This window comes from Rhipicephalus microplus, chromosome 7 (genome assembly GCF_043290135.1).
Source record: "Rhipicephalus microplus isolate Deutch F79 chromosome 7, USDA_Rmic, whole genome shotgun sequence".
NCBI lineage: Eukaryota > Metazoa > Arthropoda > Arachnida > Ixodida > Ixodidae > Rhipicephalus > Rhipicephalus microplus.
In genome coordinates this window covers 113,298,166-113,318,427 of record NC_134706.1, presented here as the reverse complement: position 1 = coordinate 113,318,427, position 20,262 = coordinate 113,298,166, and the positions used below count along the sequence as shown (strand labels likewise).

Below are 20,262 nucleotides of genomic sequence, written 5' to 3'. Positions count from 1 at the left end.
GTCATACCACGATGTTTTCGATTGGACTTTGCCTCAGCTTGGCCAAACACTTCTGGTTAACCACGGTATCAATACGGGGATGCAAAACCAATTCGTCGACGTCCTTTCCGTGTCACAGCGACTGAGCAGAGTGTGGGTTAAATGGAAGTTGACAAGATGCGCGCTAAAGATATCACCAGTCATCTTTTAATCCTTGGGAAACGTTGTACTTCCCGTAAAGAAAAAAAAGACAACAAGTGATTTCACGGCGATTGTGAAGAATATCAGCAAAAAAGACGTTTAACCTTTGCTGCCATAAATGAAGCCATTGGTTATTTTCCAGGCGCACGGTACTTGTCTTTCATAGACTTTCGTATTGGTTATCAGTCCATTGCTGTCGATTAAAGCAATATCTTTATTGAGTCCATGTATTCACACAATTTTTTGACATGGATGTGGTAAAAAATGCCTTTAAGGCGAAAGAGACTGTCGAGCTTTACGCTGGCCACACAAAATAAATGTTTTCCAGTTCAAAAAACCTGCAGCTGTCATAACAACCCTTAAGCAGTAAACGTTTCCAAAAAGACTTTTTTTTTTCGAGAATGAAGTCTATGAAAGCAACCTCGTACTACGTGCACAGTTGTTGATCGGACCAAACAATAAACATCTGCACGAGCTTCAGAGTATGTGGGTGAACAGTACTGATGTAGATATTCACGAGTCGATCAAAAATGTTTAGCACTCAAAATCTTCATAATGGAGTTTGTTTTGTATTTCGATGTAACCTGGGCATTTCTAAATTGCCACCTCGTCACATGCGAGGCGGAAAACGGTTATAAAACAAATTCCAGGCTTGTTCATTGTTGCGAATTCACGGAACGTGCTCTGTTTAGCTGTGAAGAGAAAACAATTTCTCTCTAAATTCATTGCCTCCTGCTTTACTTTGCGGTCCCCGACATGTTGGCTTCATAAAATGTGGACCTCCGCCTTGAAATTTCACCGTACCTTGTTCTAGAGACTGAAGCACAAATGAGTTTTGGTCAGTTTAGGCTGAATACTTTCTTGTTTACTCACTTGAGCACCTTATTTAAAGCAAGCCAAACATACCACTCCCACAATGCTGGATTAGAAGAATTGAAACATATCTACACATAATACATATACCTATAATGGAAACTATTACGTGGTATACAAAGATGCAAGGAGTTCATTTTGATAATGAAAAAAGTAAAACTGCATGGGGAAACAACCCTAGGAGCAAATGTTTGGGACAAACCATTTCTCACTAGGACACAGAATGCGCTATTGGACCAATTACTTTCGAATATGGTCAACACACCACTCGTGCATATAAGCCTGAAACGCGTATGAGCAAGTACTTCAAAGTGCCATGTTACATAGCAGGCTCTTTCCATGTCAGAAAAATAACAACAGAAAAGACCACAAATGGAGAAATATATCACAAATTTGTGCTTCAATCAGACTTTGTGGCGTATTCGGGTCAACCACCAGAAATATGCTCTGATAGGGGGGAAGGGGTTTGCTTCTGTCAGGAAAGTGTGGCAGCCACCTGTTTATCAACTTTTTGAATATATTGCAGACACATAGTGTTTGCACTAACGCCTGTAACCTAAAACGGAACATGGGTTCTTGAACTCTGTCAGCATTGGTATAATGACGGCCTCTTTCTAAGCTGTGGAGATCTCACTTGGACGCGATATTGTCACATGCGTTTCTGATAGTCACTTTTGTTTCATCTGGCTTTCGCTTACAAAGCCTGTCAAAAATGCACCACGCAAGCTGCGCCTCATTGTTAGAGAAGGTTTGCAATTATTGTAGATCGCTCTGTTCAAATTCCGCGCAAGACGAGAACACTCAAGGTTACTCGAGAGCTGGCGCGGCAATCAGGTATAAGACTCGAATATTCCACGGCAGATGTATGAATGCCAACGCGCTTAGCCGCTCGTCAGTTGATCGACGACCGTTTCTGTTCGCCGCTATCAGTGCCGGTGTGTATCACTGTAATCTGACTTCCGGTTTTCTGGCCACATGTTCGGCGTAATAAACAGTTTTATCTAGGACACACAGCCCGCCGCCTTCGTCTACTACACGACCCCATGACATTTGGTGGGTGTGGAGGTGCTGCCCAGTTCATGTACCTTACGCCCCCTTCAAGCCTTGAGCCAAGCCCACATTGCGAAGACGATACATACATCCTGAATGACAGCCTAGCGAGTCGTGAACTAAAAGGAGTACCCTGCCCCGTTGCACCCCCCCCCCCCAATACGGACAGCAACCGGGCAACCTAAAGGTCACGGTGACCACAACAGGCACGATGACCAATGCTGAGTCCCTGGTAGCGATAGTAATGCAGCGGCCAACGGAGCCGCCGATATTTTTTGGTTCACCATGCAGAGATCCTGAAACATGGATTGAGACGTTTTAAACGGTCTTAACGGTTAGCAACTGGAACTTCGAGGACAAGCTACGTCACGTGTACTTCTAGCTTGGACAAGCAGTTAGGACGTGGATCAAGTATAGGGAGTCCACTCTTTAGCCTCGGGACCTCTTTCGAAGCAAATTCCTTTAGACGTTCGCAAGCGTCATCCGAAAGGAAAATGCAGTGACATTGCTAGTGAAGAGGGTACACCTCCCGAACAAAAATATGAACATTTTCGGGGAAGTAATGACACCACTGTGCCGCCATTCAGTCCCTGACATACCTAAGGAGAAGAAATCCCGCTCTTTTATGCAAGGGGTCAAGCAGGAACTCTTCGCTGGATTGATGCGAAACCCCCTAATGACCGTCCATGAATTCCTGTCGCAAGCAACAGCGATCGAGAAGACACTGCAAATTGGCGAAAGATGCAAGGCAGACTGGCTATTCATGCTCTCGGCTCCGAAGACCTGCGCAAAACGATTCGAGTGATCGTGCGGGAGGCGCTTCGTAAGCTGTTACCCTCATCACAGTCGCAAGTTGACTTGAGATTCGACATCATTCGCAAGAAAAAAATCTAGTAGTCGATCTGCACCCCTGAATATCCACAACCCCAGCTATAGCTGCAAGCAATGAGCTACGCTGCTGTTGGCCGACGCTGCGCTACCCCTCCATACCGACGTCAAGAGTCTGCACCATCGCAGTTCTGCCGCCAGACACTACCGGCGCCACCACCATACCGTCCACCCGTCCGCCAGCATAATGCTCGAACAAGTGACGTGTGGCGTACCCCCGGCCACCGACCTCTTTGCTACCACTGCAGAGAAGCTGGCCACACCTGCCGCCGCTGCCAGTACTGGCATATGGGGCTACGCGGTTTCGACATGAACGCGCCGTGTCCAAACGGGGTGAACAACATCAAGCTATCGCTGACTACCTCACAGGAACGCAGCAGATACTCCAACTAACTTACCGTTCACTGTCATCATGCCGCTAAATGTCACCGCAACACAAGTACACGGACCCTACTCGGGGCCGTTACCGAAACCCATGCAGATTCGGAAAACTAAGGGCAGCAACCGATGGAGGTGTGGTTGCTGTAGGACGAACTAGTGAAGATCTTTTGCCACCGACGACGATGACGCTGCAACGATATAAAAACCACCCGGTACAAGACGAAAGGGGTCTTGAAGTCCAAACTTCGCAACTCGAAGAAGACCTCACGACGCAACGTGGAAGCAATGAAATAAATCGACGTAGCCGTGATCCAACGCTACAACCCAACCTCAACTCACGACAAGGAATAAGGGACCTCGACGTAATATTTGACGGTAACCACGTCACTGCTCTCATTGACACCAGAGTCGTAAGTGGGCCTGTTGTGACGAAGTTGACGAAAGTGAAGATTTTATGGCAAGACCCCGAAATGCGGAACACTGAAGGTCATTTAATAACGCTGGCTGGAGTCTGTAGAGCAAGAGTCACCATCAATAACCGGGCTTATTCTGCGAGCATTGTATTCCTACTACATTGCTACAAGGATGTGATACTTGGAATGAACTTCCTAAGTCACCCGGAACTGTCTTCAATCTGAGATCTGAATCAATAGCACTAACGTCAGAAAACACGCTACCGAACCTCCCAATGCCAAGGAATTACGCACTCAATGTGCTGGAAGATGAAGTCACCACTCCGCCTCACTGAAGTGCCATCGTTTTCGTCGGCATTAAAACGCCCACAGTTTGTGCAGGCATCGTCGAAGGCAAGAAGCAGCTGTTTCTTAGCTGTCATATTTGTGTTGCAAAAGGCGTCGTAGGGCTGAGTCACTGGAAAGCGGAAAAAATAGTTACTAACTTCGGCCAAGAACTCAGGCACCTCAACATTAGTACTATGATCACCTGCACGAAAGAATTAGTTGACATCAGTGATTATTTTGCCCTCTCTGATACTTTCAAACCTCTCTCGGCGAAGAGACGTTCCCAACTCATTTTTGACGTAAACACGAAACTTCCTAAGCACAAGCAAGACCAGCTCAAGACTCTGCTCCAGAAATTCAAGAACTGCTTCTCGTCATCGTCAAGACTTCGACAGATACAAGTCGCGAAACATGTTATTTTAACAGAAGAAAGTGCCAGACCGATTTGCCAGCGTCATTATCGAGTTTCGACGCGAGAATGAGAAGCTGCAAAGAAACAAATTGACGAATTGCTACGCGACGCCATAATCCAGCCGAAGAAGAATCCTTGGGCGTCTTTCGTGGTGTTGGTGAAGAAGAAGGACGAAACCCTACGTTTCGGCGTCGGCTATCGATGCCTAAACAAAGACACGTAGAAAGCCACGTATTCTTTCTCACGGATAGATGACGCCCAGAACCGACTCAAGAACGTTAAATACTTTTCATCGATGGACGTCCAGGCAGGGTACTGGTAAATCGGGGTTGAAGAGAGAGCCTGAAAAAGACTCTTTATAACACCAGATGACCAATATAGTTCAAGGTCATGCCTTTCGGTCTTCGCTCGGCCTCCGAAAGCTTCGAACGCGTTAGTGATAGAGTGCTGGCCGGCTTGAAGTGACAGACTTACCATGTGCACCTGGACAACCTCGTTGTGTTTTCCTCAAACTTTGACCAACACCTCCAGTGCATTGGAGCGGCCCTAAAAGCAATTAAGATCTCCTCCCTCATCTTGAAGCCAGAGAAGTGCCGCTTCACACATGAGGAGCCCTTGCTCCTGGGCCATGTCATCAGGAAGTCCACAGCTTTCCTCGCCCAACATAAAAAGGTTCCGTAGCCATATTTCCGCCGCCCACCGACAATAAAGCCATATGTTGGTTTCTTGGTCTATGCCGTTCGTCGAAAAATTTGCCAACTTTACCGAGCCACTATCTTACCCTACTGACGTCGAGTTCATGTGAGAAACGCCATAGGAGGAAGTATTTCACAAACTATAACGACGCCTGCAGAAGTCTCCGCTCCTTGCGCATTTCTACGAATTCGCTGAGCCAGAAACACACACAGACGCAATCAGTATAGGACTTCGCGCCGTTCTTGTGCAGAGGACTAATGGATTGAAAACTGTCATCAGTTAGGCTAGCCGGTTGCTATTGATGGCACATGCCAACTATTTCACAACAGAAAAGGAGGCCTTGCCATCATCTGTGCGATATCAAAGTCCAGCCATACCTTTATGACGGCCTCTTAAAATTTGCGAGCGAGTGCGACGCTTTGTGTTAGCTAGCTAACTTGAAAGACCCTTCGGCTTCTCTAGCACAGTGGAGCCTGACACTTCAGTAATTTGACGATACTGTTGTTTACAAGTTTGGAAAAAAAACGCTGGTGCCCCCATCGAAGGACGACCCGACTGATAACTGCCTCTTGGGAACCATAAGTGCCGACGACTTCCCCGAGCTATACAACGAGCTGACACGGATATCAGGAATGCATCGAATACACGTGGAATACCTCGAGGGTAACAGCGCCACGGTCCGAAAGTATTCAAGAGAGGACAGGTATCGTTCTTCCTGCGAAATGAATTTCTTCTAAAGAACTTCTCGCCCCTTCGAGCCAAAAAATTATTCTGGTTTCCTAAGCTGTGAGACCAGAAGTCCTCAACGCCTTACACGACGACCTGATGGCTGGACACCTCGGTGTTTCCCGCACGCTTGTAAAAATATATGGAAAGTACTACTGGCCATGATTTGTCGCTAAGCTCATTCGCTACGTCGGGACATGACGATAATGTCAGTGACGAAACACACCCCCGACAAAAGCAGCCGGTTTTCTTCAGCCGATCGAACCACCTCACCAACCATTCCGTAATCGATATGGACCTTCTAGGACCATTTCTTACGTTGACTTGCCGAAATAAATGGACCGTTGTCACCACGAACTACCTCCCCCAATACGTCAAAACAAGGGCCCTACCCAGAAGGAGTGCCGCTGATGTAGCGAAGTTCTTCGTTGAAGACATTGTCCTGAGTCGTGGAGAGCCAGAGGTCCTCATCACTGACTGAGGTACGGCGTTCACTGCGGATTTAATTGAGGCTATCTTGGCATACAGCCAGGCAAGCTACTTCTGGAGGTCAGCATACCACTCACGACGAACGGCCTCACCGAGCAAATAAACAAGACAATCATCGACATGCCGGCCATGTGCGTCGGCGTTGAACGCAAAACGTGGGACGCCTCCCGTACGTGACCTTCGCATACAACACGGCCATGCGGGAGACGACGCAGATGTTGCCATACAAGTTGATCGCTCTATGGAAGGAGCCCATCCACAAAGCTTGATGCCATGCAGCCCAACGTCGCTGAGAAAAAAAGACCTCGACGTCAGCATCCAGCTTTTGCGCCCTCAAGAGGCTCAACTCGCCCACCTGCGCACGAAAAATCAGCAGACGGCTGACCGCCGCCGTCAAAATCTTCGACGAAGCTTCATCGAATACCACTCTGGCTGCCTCGTTTAAGAACGGACGCCAATACACCGACGTGGCCTCAGTGAAAAACTTTTGCAACGGTACTTCAGACCCTACAGGGTACTTTGACGTCTCGGCACGCTCGACTACGAAGTGGTTCCCGACAACATCACAAACTCTCAACGACGGCAAGCGTGACCTGAAGTCGTTCATGTCATGGTCTTCCATCCGTTCTATGCGCGTTAATAATCGTAGAGACTGCATTTTCGTGGCTGTTTCTTTACTATTGTACTTTATGACTGATATTTTTTTGACTTTGTTGTTTTTCCATTGTTCGTGCATTTGTATCCCGTGTTAAGTTTCAAGTATCGGGACGATGCTTTTCAGATAAGGGCAATGCCATGCGCGTTTCTTATTTTCACATTAATTTCATTCGGTTTTCGCCCATAAAGCTTGTCAGGAATGCTCAGCGGAAAGTTCGCCTCATTGTTCCAGAAGGTTTGCCGTTATCGTTGATCGCTCGTTGAAATTGCGCGCGAGACGTGAAAACTCGTGATGAAGGTCCAACGGAATCCACGATTGTCTTGCGACAGCGACACAGGGCAGTGACGAACAACAGGATTTGTTGTCGCCGAGGCCTATTTGTAGCCATTGCTTGTCGCGTCATGCATTTCCTAAATTGAGAAAATATCGCTTGCTACCCGGAGGCCAGCGTGATAAGTTCCGGCAACATAGCTGTGCTCCTGCTCGTCGCTACGGTTTCAGTCTGCTGTCAATGCTTCCTATCCACGCGCACCTCTAGGAATGTCAGGTAGAGACCACCTTTTTAGGGGCGAAGCTCTTTATGGCGTGGCTTGCGCGTCCCTGGTTGTATCGTTTAACCAGTGGTGGCACATACCCGAAAGAGCAGTCATTAAAGTGTCTGCTGGATGGCAGCACTTTTATATAATGAATACGTGAATAAAATATGTGAGATGGCTGTACTTGGAGTGTTCACTAGATAGATAGACAGATGGACGGATGGACTGACAGTCGGACAGACGGACAGAGGGGCTGATGCACGGATGGACGAAAGGACAGACAGAGGGACGGCCGCACGAACAGATGAACGGACAGACAGACGTACAGGCAAGCGAGCGGACAGGCGGAAGAATGGACGTACAGATGGACGCAAGGACAGACGCATGGATGGACGCCATGACGATCAAAAGCAAGAACGAATGAACAGACGGAAGCACGGATCGACTGAAGAACGTTTCGCCCCCAATCATAATTCGCTCTGTGGATATGCTGTATGTTTTTACATTCCCATCTCACGTGGGGAGGCAGAAGACGGCCGTATTTTCTCGTAAATCTTGTTATCAAAGAATTGTTTTGATGTTTTGATAGCAGCTTGTGACAATTGCGTTTGCTTGGTGCTACGTAGAATCATCATGCCAAGTGCGTAGTAGCCGTCGTATCATACGCTTTTGGGCACTTTGTCGTGGTTAAAACCAAGATGGCAAAAAAAAAGGTCGTGAAATAGTTCGGCGGATTCCTCATCACACACAAGACAGTAATGTATTTATCATGTTGTCAGTGACTTACTTTCACACTTCACCATTTACGGGTATGCACGCGATATTGTTCAATATATTAACATAAACACTTTGTTCTCGAAACGTGGTTGCCGGCGTCGCAACGCGATGGCGCGACGAAACAAGTTTGTAGCTGTCGCTCATCGCTATCGTTGAAAAATTGTGTGCATATGGTAGGGCCTTTTTTCCAGAGCTTGCGCGCTGACCTGTAATAAGGCTGGAGTATCTAATGGCACATGTATAAATGCTGACGCACTTCGCAACTTGTCAGTTGATCGACGGTCGAAGCTGTGTTCGCCGCTATCAGTGCCAGGGTATATCGCTGTAATCTGACTTTCCCTTACACGGCCACAAGATAAGCGCAATAAACAGTGTCATCTCGAACCTACAGTCTCCTTCTTTCGTCCCCATCACGATTCCGTGAAAATATTGCATTGTAGGAAAAAAAGCAGTTTTGTGGTGAGTCAGCGGGATAAGCGTTTTATTATCTGATGTAAGACATGGTCCAAGCCAGCAACAGAATTGCTTGTCTTTCAGAAAACACTTCACATGGCCAATCGTGACCCGCATTCAGCTTAGAAATTTCTTCCTATTGGGTTAGCGCGTGGAAAGTGGTCAAGGTACAGTGCTTTCACTTCTTAAAATTCTAAGATCTTGTCAAAAAACGCAACCTATGAACTAAGCTATTTAATGTACATTGTTGATTGATTGATGTGTAGGGTTTAACGTCCCGAAACCACCATATGATTATGAGAGACGCCGTAGTGAAGGGCGCCAGAAATTTCGACCACTTGGGGTTCTTTAACGTGCACCCAAATCTGAGCACACGGGCCTACAACATTTCCGTCTCCATCGGAAATGCAGCCGGCACAGCCGGGATTTGATCGCACGACCTGCGGGTCAGCAGCCAAGTACCTTAGCCACTAGACCACCACGGTGGGGCAAGCGCATCCTCTGTACTGATATGTTTCTAGCATTATCCTGCACAATCAGCTTTGCCTCAAAACTTTTCCGTGCTCTGGGTAGGTAGCAGTACATATTCCTTGGCACCGCGAAAGACAGGATGAATTAGGTAGTGCAGGATGGTGCGAAGAGAATGAAACGTGTTGTGAAATTGGCCAACTACGAAAAAAATACCAACTTCTATATCGATTCCCGATGACAGCGTGGCATAGAATTTGTTAACTTACACTAATGTGCGAGACTGGCTCACTTCTGCTTACTTTGTCCATGCGTGCTAACACTTTCCATTGCTGCTGATAGGATCACAATTGCGAGGTGAATCTGTCTTGCTTGGTTTGCTGCTCTGTGCAGATTTAGATGGTAGCCTTGACGCAGCTGTTCTCCTGGATACAACCTTGAACGCCCAGACGCAAACGAAGAAAGCATTGAGAGCCGCCATTGAATGCAGCAATCCGCTGTAGTCGCCACGGGAATCTCGGAAGTATCCTGAAAAGTAAAGGGGATATTCATTGAAAGAGCCCGCGTAGTACAGCATAGCGTAATAATGATACCTGGAGTTTAATCGGTTTATTCTGAGTTTATTCGAAGTTTAATGGAGTTTAATCGGAGTATAATCGAAGTTTAACATGCACCTAAACGTAAGCACATGGGCCTTGTGTATTTTCGCCTCCTTAGAATATGCGGCCACCATGGTCGGGATTCAACCCCACTACCTGTGGTTCAGCAGCCGAGTGCCTCAGCCACTGGACCGCCATGGAGGAAGGTTTCACATCATTAGGATGATGCGCAGGACGCGAATGGTCAAGTTTATTCGAAAGCTTATGCGCACACCAGTGATAACGTTATAGGTTCACTGACTTCATGAAAGACGCCGTTTTTCGCTTATGATTGCATTATCAATGGCCAACATGGTTGAACACTATCAGTGTACAGCGTGTGTTGCTTGTAGTTTAGCTTTCCGTAACCCTGGCACAAGATAGACCAAATAAAAAGTGTCGTCTCGAACCGGGCGACAGCAGCACTCCTCAACAGCATTGCGGTTTCGAAACTTAAAACCCCTACAACTATAGCTCCTTCAGACGCTATACATAATAAAATTTTATAACAAGTACTTGATTAAATTTTCTGAACTGCAATATAAGCCCTTTTTCAATAATATCAGAAAACCAATGCTGTGGTATATAAAGCCTAGTTATGCTCATGCATTTCCGATATCACGAGTGTGAACAAACATCCTTTCCAACTGTCATCCCAACCTTATCAAATGGCACGAAAACTCAGCCGTTGCCCTGTCGTATCTTGGAATTGATGGTGTCATCCTGCTTAGCTCAAACTTGCAGGTTTGATTACGGCCCACGAAGGCGCATACAATCCACGGAGGCGCAATCGGATCAAATACAAATACGAAAGCCTGTCGAGCACACTTATTTAGACGCAAGTTGAGAAGCTTCTGATGGTTCAAATGTATTGAAAAGTACTCAATGTTATTTCACATAGGTAGGTACTGATGATGACACTAATAGGCAAGATTTAGTTGAGTTGCCAAGCTGTGCCGACAGTGTTTCACGCGTACTCTATCACCCCTCTAGCACAACTACACCAGCTTACCAATAAGTGGTGGTAGGAGCAGCATGGAAACACCGGAGCAGAAAGAAAGTCCTCCCATCATCACAGGCAGAGTGCTTATGCCGAAGTCCATGATCAAGGCGGGTGCCTGCAAACACATTCTCGAGCCGCTCGTAGTGCCCAAGAAAACAGCAGCGGCGATCATCAACTCTAGCGTCCCCGCCCAGGCGAGCCATTCAAACGCCAGTCCTTGCAATACAAAGCCTATCAACATCACTGACTCCAGCGACAAGGTACGCGAATCGATAACGAGACCCACGACGGCCCTAAAAGCGACGTCGCCGATGGAAAACGCCTGCAGAACATACACCGAGTCAGAGGGGTCTATTCCCCGGTCTCTGGCCAAGTCGGCTGGTATCATAGAGAAGACGTTCGTTGTGAAGATGACAGTTGCGAAAGAAAGTCCGTGAATGAGGAACGTTAACGTTAGAAACTGCCTCGCTGTAGAGCTACAGTATGAATATCGCGTAATTTTATTTGTTTCAATTTCGTTCAGTGATGTGCTGGCTTGGAAATGAAGTGCAGTTGACCCGTTTTGGTGAGGTTTCAGTGGGTTTCTATCCGTGTGATAACAGATTGAAGACTCATGCTGTAGGCCAGATTCATCTTGAATATCCCTCGCTGCACTGACGTGTTCGTCAGTTTCACTAATAAGCACACACGTTGCATTTGCTCGGTCCTTCTCTGCCACATGTGTTGCCTCTTTCGTTGCCCTCTTTGGTTTTACCAGCCAAACCGGGCTCCTTAGGATAATAACGGAGGGTATGGCGTGTAACATAACAGCGCCATATAGGAGGAATGCTCCACGGATGCCGTACTCAGTACGGAAATATTCGATGAGAGGAGGAATGACGACAGTATTCAGTCCACACACTGTAAGCACTACGCTAATGGCCGTCGCTCGTCGCTTCTCAAAATGCTGAGCCAACAATACGGTGGAGGAAACGTACAGTCCGCAGAGAGCGCATCCTGCAGAAAAACGTTCAAACGTCACAAAAACTAGAAGTCGTTACAAGTAGAATCGCTGAACGGAAATTTGAAATTGTATTTCTAAGCTATGTCCAGCATGCTTTTTGTCGTTAAACCAATATGAGTCAAGGAAGTTTCAACGCATTACTGCTCCCTGTTCTTAATCGTACGCACCACATCACTCGTATTATTATATTCTGACTCATACAGTTCTTGAATAACTCAAGATGGTATCTCTACTACTCAATTAATCCAGCTGGGTTGTCACAAATAAGTCACAACATCAATATTAATGGTTAACAAAATATGGACCACAAATGGTGATTGCTTTGAAGTCAAATTTAATATTGTGGTAGATCAGCAGTGGTACTATGTGCTGAATACTTTTTTTTACAATTCTGATCATTTGCTAGCACGTTGAATAAAACCAAAATGGTTGTAACTAAATTTTTCTGGCTGTAAGGTAATGTGAATAATTGATAGCGAAATAGATACTGTAATATCAATAACTGATAAAATAGAAGTGTGTGCTTAAGAAATATAGGCTTTCAAGCGGCAACTATCCAGCGGGAATACTTACCTTGTATGACACCGAAGGAAATCGTGATGAAAATAAGATCTCCTGCCAGGTAACACAAGCTGGTGCCGATTCCGGCCAGAGATGAGGACGTTAGCAGAACGGCCCGTATAGAATAACGCTCGCATAGGTTGCCAACTATGGGGCCTGCGTGTACAGAGAAAAGAAGGTATTAGATGACTACAACACGCGAGGGCGAATGCGATAGTCGGTTCTGTTGAATACTGGGAAACACTGTTCTGGCAGAGAAGGCTGTTGACAGGACAATTATAATATTCGGGGTTTCACGTCCCCAAACCACGGGATGAATATGAGAGACGCGATAGTGGAGGGCTCCCGTTATTTCGACCATCTGGTGTTCTGAAACGTGCACTGACATATCTCACAGTAATCGGGCGTCTACAATTCGGCTTACATTATAATGGGACAACCGCAGCAGGGATCTAATCCGATGTTGACAGGAGAAGAAGACACATGCAACGCTAGCTGCATCGACGAAGAGACAGAGAGAGAGAGAACACAAGGAGACAGGCAGGGAGGTTAACCAGGGCTGAGCCCCGGTAGGCTACCGTGCACTGGGGAAGGGGAGGGGGGAAGGAAGGCTATTGAGCAGGAGAGAAAAGATCACTGACTGGGCCGACGCGTAGCAGTTTCACCATCACAAACGATGAAACAGGTCGGCGTCTTTGAGAAAATGCAACAGTGCTTTCGTTGCCTTTCGGAAATTGGATGGGCAGTGCCATGGTCCCAATACTTTCTCGATAGTGAAATCACTTATCTCCAGTTGATTTAAAACACTGCGCAGGTGAAGCCTTTCATTTGTGTATGCCAGGCAGTAACATAAGATCTGTTCAATAGTGTCATCGACGGCGCAGTCATTGCACTACGTGCTGTCGGCCATACCTATCTTAAACGAGTAGGCATTGGTGAAGGCTACACCCAGACTCAGACGGCACAACACTGTACCTTCATCTCTAGAAAGACCAGTGGGTAGCCGTAGTCGTAAAGATGGACCAAGAGAATACAGTCGATGATGTGCGAAGTGTGAATACTGCCACTTCTGGAGTACCATGTCCTGTGCCAGCTTACTTAGTTATCTAGCCGAGTCAATCCTAGATAAAGGTACGGACACAAGGTTTGTTTTTACGTGTGCATTTCCGGCTGCTTCATCAGCGAGGTCATTGCCGGAGAAACCGCAATGACTTGGTATCTATTGGAACTCAACGTCGTGTCCTTGTTCGCTCGCATAGTGCAGCATTTCTCTGATCTCCCACACCAGTTGTTCGTACGACCGGCGACAAAGTGCCGACGAAAGGCATTGTAGTGCCGCCTTGGAGTCACAGAATAATGCCCATCGACTAGCCGGTTGTTGCTTGTTATAATCGGTGGCACCTCGCAGGGCAACGATTTCCGAACCAGTCGATGTGCTCACGTGACAAAGGTTGTAAGTGATGTTGATGTGTCGCGATGGGAAGACGGTGGTGCCGGTGGAGCTAGTCTGGGTTGTAGATTCATCCGCGCATACGTGGATTCTGTCAGCGTAGAAAGTGTGTAAACAGTCCGGAGTCGCTTGCTTCAAGGCCAAGGCAGAAAGGATTTTTTTATTTCTTATTCCTGGGATGAATAGGCGCACGTAGGGTTGTCGTGGGCTCCACACGACAGACGGTGAACGCACCAAGGGTATGAAACCGGATGGTAGAAAAGCGCGGTGGGAGCTGATGACCATAGAGAACGGCGCCTGTGGTCGTTGTTCTGGCAGAAATGTCAAATGGCTCGATACCATACGTGAATTGTGCTGAATATGCGCTCTCAGCAAGTTGGTTGTGACGTAGGTCGTAACCGGATGATCCCGAGCCAATATAACTGTTCCAGCAGTTGAGGTAGTTCGTGGTAGGCCGAGACTAACACGTAGTGCCTGTGCTTGCACGCTATGAAGTGCTCGAATGTTTTTCTTGCAAGTTTTAGTAAGCAGAGGAGAACTGTAGTTCAGTACACCGATAAAATGTGCTTGTTAAAGCTGTAGCAAGGAACTCAATGACGGGCCCCATCTTGTTCCAGTGATCACTTTCAGGACGTAGGCAATAGATACCAGTTTCGCTTTCAAGCTAGTTACGTGAGGGCTCCAGGAGAGGTCACGGTCAACAATGACACCTAGACAACGATGGCTACGCTTGTAAGAGATGGGCTGGCCATTAATGCTTATCGGGTAACTTGTCAACACCTCGCGCATGAAGGCCATCAGTGCGCACCTTTCTGTTGATTGAGATTGTTACGCCTTGCGCGCGAAGATAGTGAGATGCTCGCGACGCTGCTCTCTGTATCCTTGCTCGAACTTGTTGGCATGTGAATGCAGATGACCGGACACAGGTGTCATCAGCGTATAATAAATCAACTGACTGTTTCAGAAAGTGCTTCTGCCAGGCCAAGCGAGGCAATATTGAAAAGAATTGGGCTTAAAACACCACCTTGCGGGACGCCCCGGCACGTGTAGTGGTCCGAGTGTGGGCCATCTTCAGTATATACAAAAAAAGATCTTCGTGTCAGGTAGCTTCAGATATATCGCAACATTCGCCCTCCCAGTTCAATTAACAGCAGTGTGTCTAGTACAGCTCGATGGGAAATGTTTTCATATGCCCCTTTCACATCAAGAAAGAGCGCAAGTGCTAGTCGTTTTATAACTTTCTGCTGTTCTGCTGATGACACTAAATTTATGACGTTGTCAATCAATGAACGGCCTCGTCGAAATACCGTCATGGAGTCGGGGTAAATGTTGTGTCGTTCGAGGAACCATTCCAGGTGCGTGAGAATCATGCGCTCCATGAGTTTCCCAACGCAGCTGGCGAGAGCTACAGGCCGGTATGATGTCAGCACCAGAGGAGAATTCCCTGCTTTTAGAAGTGGCACAAGACAGCTCCGTTGCCATTCTTGAGGTAAGATGTCATCTTCCAATGAGTGATTAAACAAATTTAATAGTTGCCGTCTAGCTGCTCGGCCTAAATGACACAGAGCCGTATACGTTATCCCATCGGGCCTTCGTGAAGAAGAATGCCTACACAGTGCCAGTGCAGCTTATAGCTCTTCTTTAGAAAATGAAGCATCCATACTTATATCTCGTGGACCGGGGATATCGCGTGAACGCACTTTAGAGAATATGACTGTACCGCCGGTGATCTTCGTGCAAAAATTCCCTGCAACGTCGATTTCACGGTGGTTGAGACGAAGAGCGGGAGCCTTGAAGGGATGACGTTGCATGGCGCCTGAGCGAAGACCCTGTAGAGTTCTCCATGCATGAGACAATGAATTGCGTGGGTCTGATGACTCACAAAAGCTTTTCCATATTTTATTCTGCAGCTTGTCTATTTAGGGTTGTATACTTTTCTGCATACCCCTTGCTACTTTGAGATCAAGAATCGACTTGGTACGCCTGTATCTTCTCTCAGCACGTCTACGTAACGCCCAAAGCCTTTCTAATTCGATTTGAAGCTTCGTGCGCTTCTGTGAGCGTGTGAAGCGGTGCGTACAATTTTTCATTGCATTTGCAATTACTTCTTCTAAGCCACACGAGGAATCATTTTTGCACGTGTCCTCCACTTGATTTTCATAAAGTGTCCAGTCTATATACCGATTGACAGGCGAGGATGCAGTCTCTTGGCCATCAATGCTGACATAAGTCGGAATGTTGTGGCTACCATGGGTTTCGATAACTCTAAACCACCGCATTTTTGAACTTGGGCAAGACGACACCAGTGTCAGGTCGAGGCAGCTGCTGTACGTCGTTCCTCGCAGGTATGTCGGGCTACCATCACTCAGAAGGCGCAGATTGTGGTCTGACAAAAACGATATTAGTGAGTGCCCCTTTGAGTTTGTCCTCAAGCTTCCCCATATCGGATGATGTGCATTGAAATCGCCTGTTATAATGCAAGGGCCTGGAATAGCTGCCATAATGTCTGTTAATCTCTTACAATCAAATGAACTTGCGGGGGATATATATACGCCAATAGGTCCAAAAACAACCGCTTCTTCTTCAGAGTAATGAACACATACTGGTTCTCGTCATCTGGCGGTATAGCATGGGCGAAATATGTAAGGTGCTTGCGAATGTAAACAATAACTTAGCTGCTACTTCCATTCGTGGTTGAGGCGAAAGACTGGTATCCTGATATTCTTAAAGTCGATGAGTTCGGCTCACAGATTACCATTATCGGGAAGCGGTTTTTAAATATGAACTGCCGGAAATTCGATATCCGGAACCTCAGGCCTCTCACATTCCGTTGAAATATGAAGGCGTTTCGAATATCATCTGCAAACGATAGCTGTTTCCGTCGATGAGCCATGGTTCTGCTGTTAATATTCTTAAGTAATCGACTTTTGAAGGCTTACTAAAATCGGGCTGATGGTATCCAGCAGCTGCAATGTGCTTAGTGCTATTGGTGTTTGCACCCTCTCTACGAACACACGAATGGTACTCACGAGGGAGCTGACCATGGCGACTATTTGTTTATCCTACTCTGTTGGTTTAGAGAATTCGGTCGAAGAGTGCTTCACTGCTGAAGTCTGATGCGGCTCTCTAGTGGCGTGTAGTCGAGGGAGTTCCGGCCAGGCGTCAGCTGTGTCTCTATTGGCGGCTTCTTTATCCTTCGACCCAACTGCGCTTGTTCTGGGAGACAGTGGTGGAGGCGACTTTAGTGCGGTTCACGAGACAACGGCGTCTTGGATGTCTTGGAGCACCGCCGATGACGCGATCATCGTCGTCTAATAGATGCGGCGGCTTGCCGGTCAGACGAGTGATCCCGAACCATTTTCTTCAGCACTGCCATTTCTCTTCAAATAATCGAACAGTCCTTCAAAGATGCATCGTGAGGCCCATCACAATTCGAACATTTCCGAGTATTGGATTGACATGTGCTAGTGGCGTGAGGTTCAGTGCATCGGGCACCAACGGTGGTATTCTTGCACATGCAGCTCACGTGACCCAATTTTGTACATTTTCTGCACTGAAGTGGCTTCGGTACGAAGGGACAAACAGTGTGCCGAAAGTGTCCCACCTTCACGTGTGATGAGTGGGTTTCACCCTTTAATAGAATCTTCACGCAACGTGTCGGACCGAGACGAAAAACACTTGTTATGATGGTGCCTTCTGTAGCGGGCTTGATCCGGATTGGCAAGTCTGTGTTGACAATGGTCTCGTCAACATAATAAATTACTCCAGTGATGACTTATTTGACGAGCAGTATGTGAGAGAGGACTGCCATGCTATTGAGCTCTGTGACCTTGCGCAATATACAGCACAGCCACGTAGTTTACGTCAATGGCTAGAACATTCTTGCGCGTGTTCACTCTGATGTCTTTGATTTCCTTTGGCACCAGTGCCTCCAGTTATGCAGACACGGCTCGCCTGTTGAGGCGCCTCATATTGTCCATGGCGAGAACTGGCATGAACAGGACTGTGAATGCCTCGATACTACGCGAAGGTCTTATGACGGATGCACTCGAATCAGATGGCGTGCTTAGAAACCGTCTCTTTGCCTTTCGGCTCCTCGCCAGCTCGAAGGTGTCGTCACCAGACTCTTCACTGCTGACATAATAATTCATGGTATCGTCACTGCCAGTGTCACTCTCGGCACCGTTGCACTTTCTGGAGGCGGGTTCCACGGGATTCGTGGAGTCTGGCGGACGCGTGTGCGACTCCATCTCCATCGCACGCCGGCAAGAACTCGCACTTGGCTGCTGAAAACAATGTTATTCACAAAAAAAATAGAAAAACTGAGGGACTCGGCGTTCTGTCAGAGATACACTTCATCTTCCTTCCCTGCATCGACGAGGCTTTCACATGCATACAAAGAAGATGTACATGCCCAAAATTACTAGAAAGTACGAAATAGGTTCCGTTGATGAAAAGACTGATATAAATTTGACTCTACTGAACCCGTTTTGCGCAGACTGGGCATTGAATATAGTACTCTTTTGTTACGCTGCACTTACATCCGAATCATTTGTAATTGCATTTAGGTATGGTCTGTGGAACAGGTCACCTCATTATTGCGAGTCTATTCCCTTTAATGATTATTTACTAGTGAAAAAGCAAGCTAAACAATTACATACGATAATGAGAAAGTTTAAATAAGTAAGCGGTATACAGCGTATAAATTAGCATGACAGCGCTTGTGCAATACTTTTAAGCTTTGAAAAAAGTGACATGTACATGGTCACGGGGTCGTGACGAGGGTAGGCAAAGAGAGGAGTCGACGTCTTCAAGATGAAACTGTTTATTTGGCCGAGCTTGTGACCGTTAGATGGTAAGTTAGATTGCCGCAATACGCACTGGCACTGATAGCGGTGAACAGAGCGTGGGCCGTCGAAAAAGGTGACCAACCGTGGAGCGCGTCACTATGTATACATGCACCGTCGAATATTCCAGCGTTGTCGCAAACAGCGACGCAAGTTCTAGAACAAACTGAAATATTCACACTGTGCGCGCAATTGCATCGGGAGGTTCTAAGATTACCTCAATAGTTTTTGGTCAACCGGCACGGTTAGTGCAAGGCCGCACTTACAATGAGACGGGGCCATAACAAAACTTTAAGGATGGAATGTGGCAATACAAAGCGTCTCTCTGAACCACAACTAAAATCGTAACAAATATGGCGTGCCTTTCTGACCGCTTTCGTTCTGTTTGCCAGATTTTCACGTCACCAGTGGCGAGTGCATTTTCCGTACCGCGTGACATTGCTGATAATAATGCAGTGATGCAGAATGCAGAAAAAAGAAACAAGATTACGTAAGGTAATGATAATAATTCTTAGGGTGTAACGTCACGACACAATAACGGGATATGATGAATGCCGTAACAAAGTAAATTTGGACCCCTCAAAATTTTTCAACGTACACCTGAGTCGAAGGGCAAGCGCTTGAAGAATATGCACGTATACCTAAGATGAGACCAACAAGTCCTCTGGTACTAGACTCGAGCCCCACAAACTCTAGACCGCATTCGGTGTCAGCTAAATATAACTCAGTTAATTATGATGCTCAATAACTTGTTGGCAAACGACCACAGCCGGGGTCAATACGCACCTGGTAACACCATCAGCGTGGCTGCCAGGGACACCGGCCACGAAGCGTCTTCTCTCGTGACCATGAAAGTCTCAATGATGCCATAGAAAAAGATTCCGACAATTCGCGGCGTTGCCAGTGCAAGGAAGAGCACACAGCAGCAGGCAAAGGCACTGATCCAGCTCCAACGGGAGTCGGCTCCAAAGCGTGGGTCGTCCTTCAGAGTACGCGCACTCGCCATGACTAAACAAACAATTGACTGACCACCTATAGGACTGCAATAAAGAGGCAGCCTTCACAGTCGATGTCCTTCAGTCAGCTCCGATACTGTCCTGCAAGTATGCTGTCGTTGCCTGTTGTCGAGGTTAACACATTCATCGTAACTCGAACAACACGGAAGATGCTGAAGCTTCGTTCTTCCCGAGTGTGCGAAAGAGCTCTGAGAAGGACGACCAAGTCGTGTTCTTTGAAGTACACACTGTTGCAAGCACCTTTCGACACTGTCGGTGCCTTTTCCTAAGCTCTGCGAAAACTTAGGTAGCCTGCGTCCACTATGAGGCCATATATTATTGTGTTTTATTTTTCTCGACACCGCTCTTGTGATGTAAGAAAAAGTCGGGGAGTGTTGAGAGGGGACGCACGTGCCAAGTTTACTAGACGGGATGGGG

The 20,262-nt window shown here is 47.0% G+C and overlaps 1 protein-coding gene across 1 annotated transcript; it reads right to left on the bottom strand.

The window, feature by feature from the left end:
- Positions 1–8,858: 8,858 nt before the first annotated feature.
- On the bottom strand, positions 8,859–20,090 carry LOC142761746 (monocarboxylate transporter 13-like). Its single transcript, XM_075869584.1, has 4 exons — positions 19,616–20,090; positions 12,545–12,688; positions 10,978–11,964; positions 8,859–9,855 (listed from the first exon to the last, which is right to left on the bottom strand). Exons 1-4 carry the CDS (start codon positions 19,833–19,835, stop codon positions 9,644–9,646), a joined length of 1,563 nt encoding a protein of 520 aa, XP_075725699.1. The 5' UTR covers positions 19,836–20,090; the 3' UTR covers positions 8,859–9,643.
- Positions 20,091–20,262: the final 172 nt, after the last annotated feature.

Coding starts and splice junctions, on each gene's coding strand:
- LOC142761746 (XM_075869584.1), bottom strand. CDS start 19,835: ATGGCGAGTGCGCGTACTCTGAAGGACGACCCACGCTTTGGAGCCGAC. Junction 12,689..19,615: donor CACGCTGATGGTGTTACCAG/GTGCGTATTGAC, acceptor CTGTACACGCAG/GCCCCATAGTTGGCAACCTA. Junction 11,965..12,544: donor TTCCTTCGGTGTCATACAAG/GTAAGTATTCCC, acceptor GTTTTTCTGCAG/GATGCGCTCTCTGCGGACTG.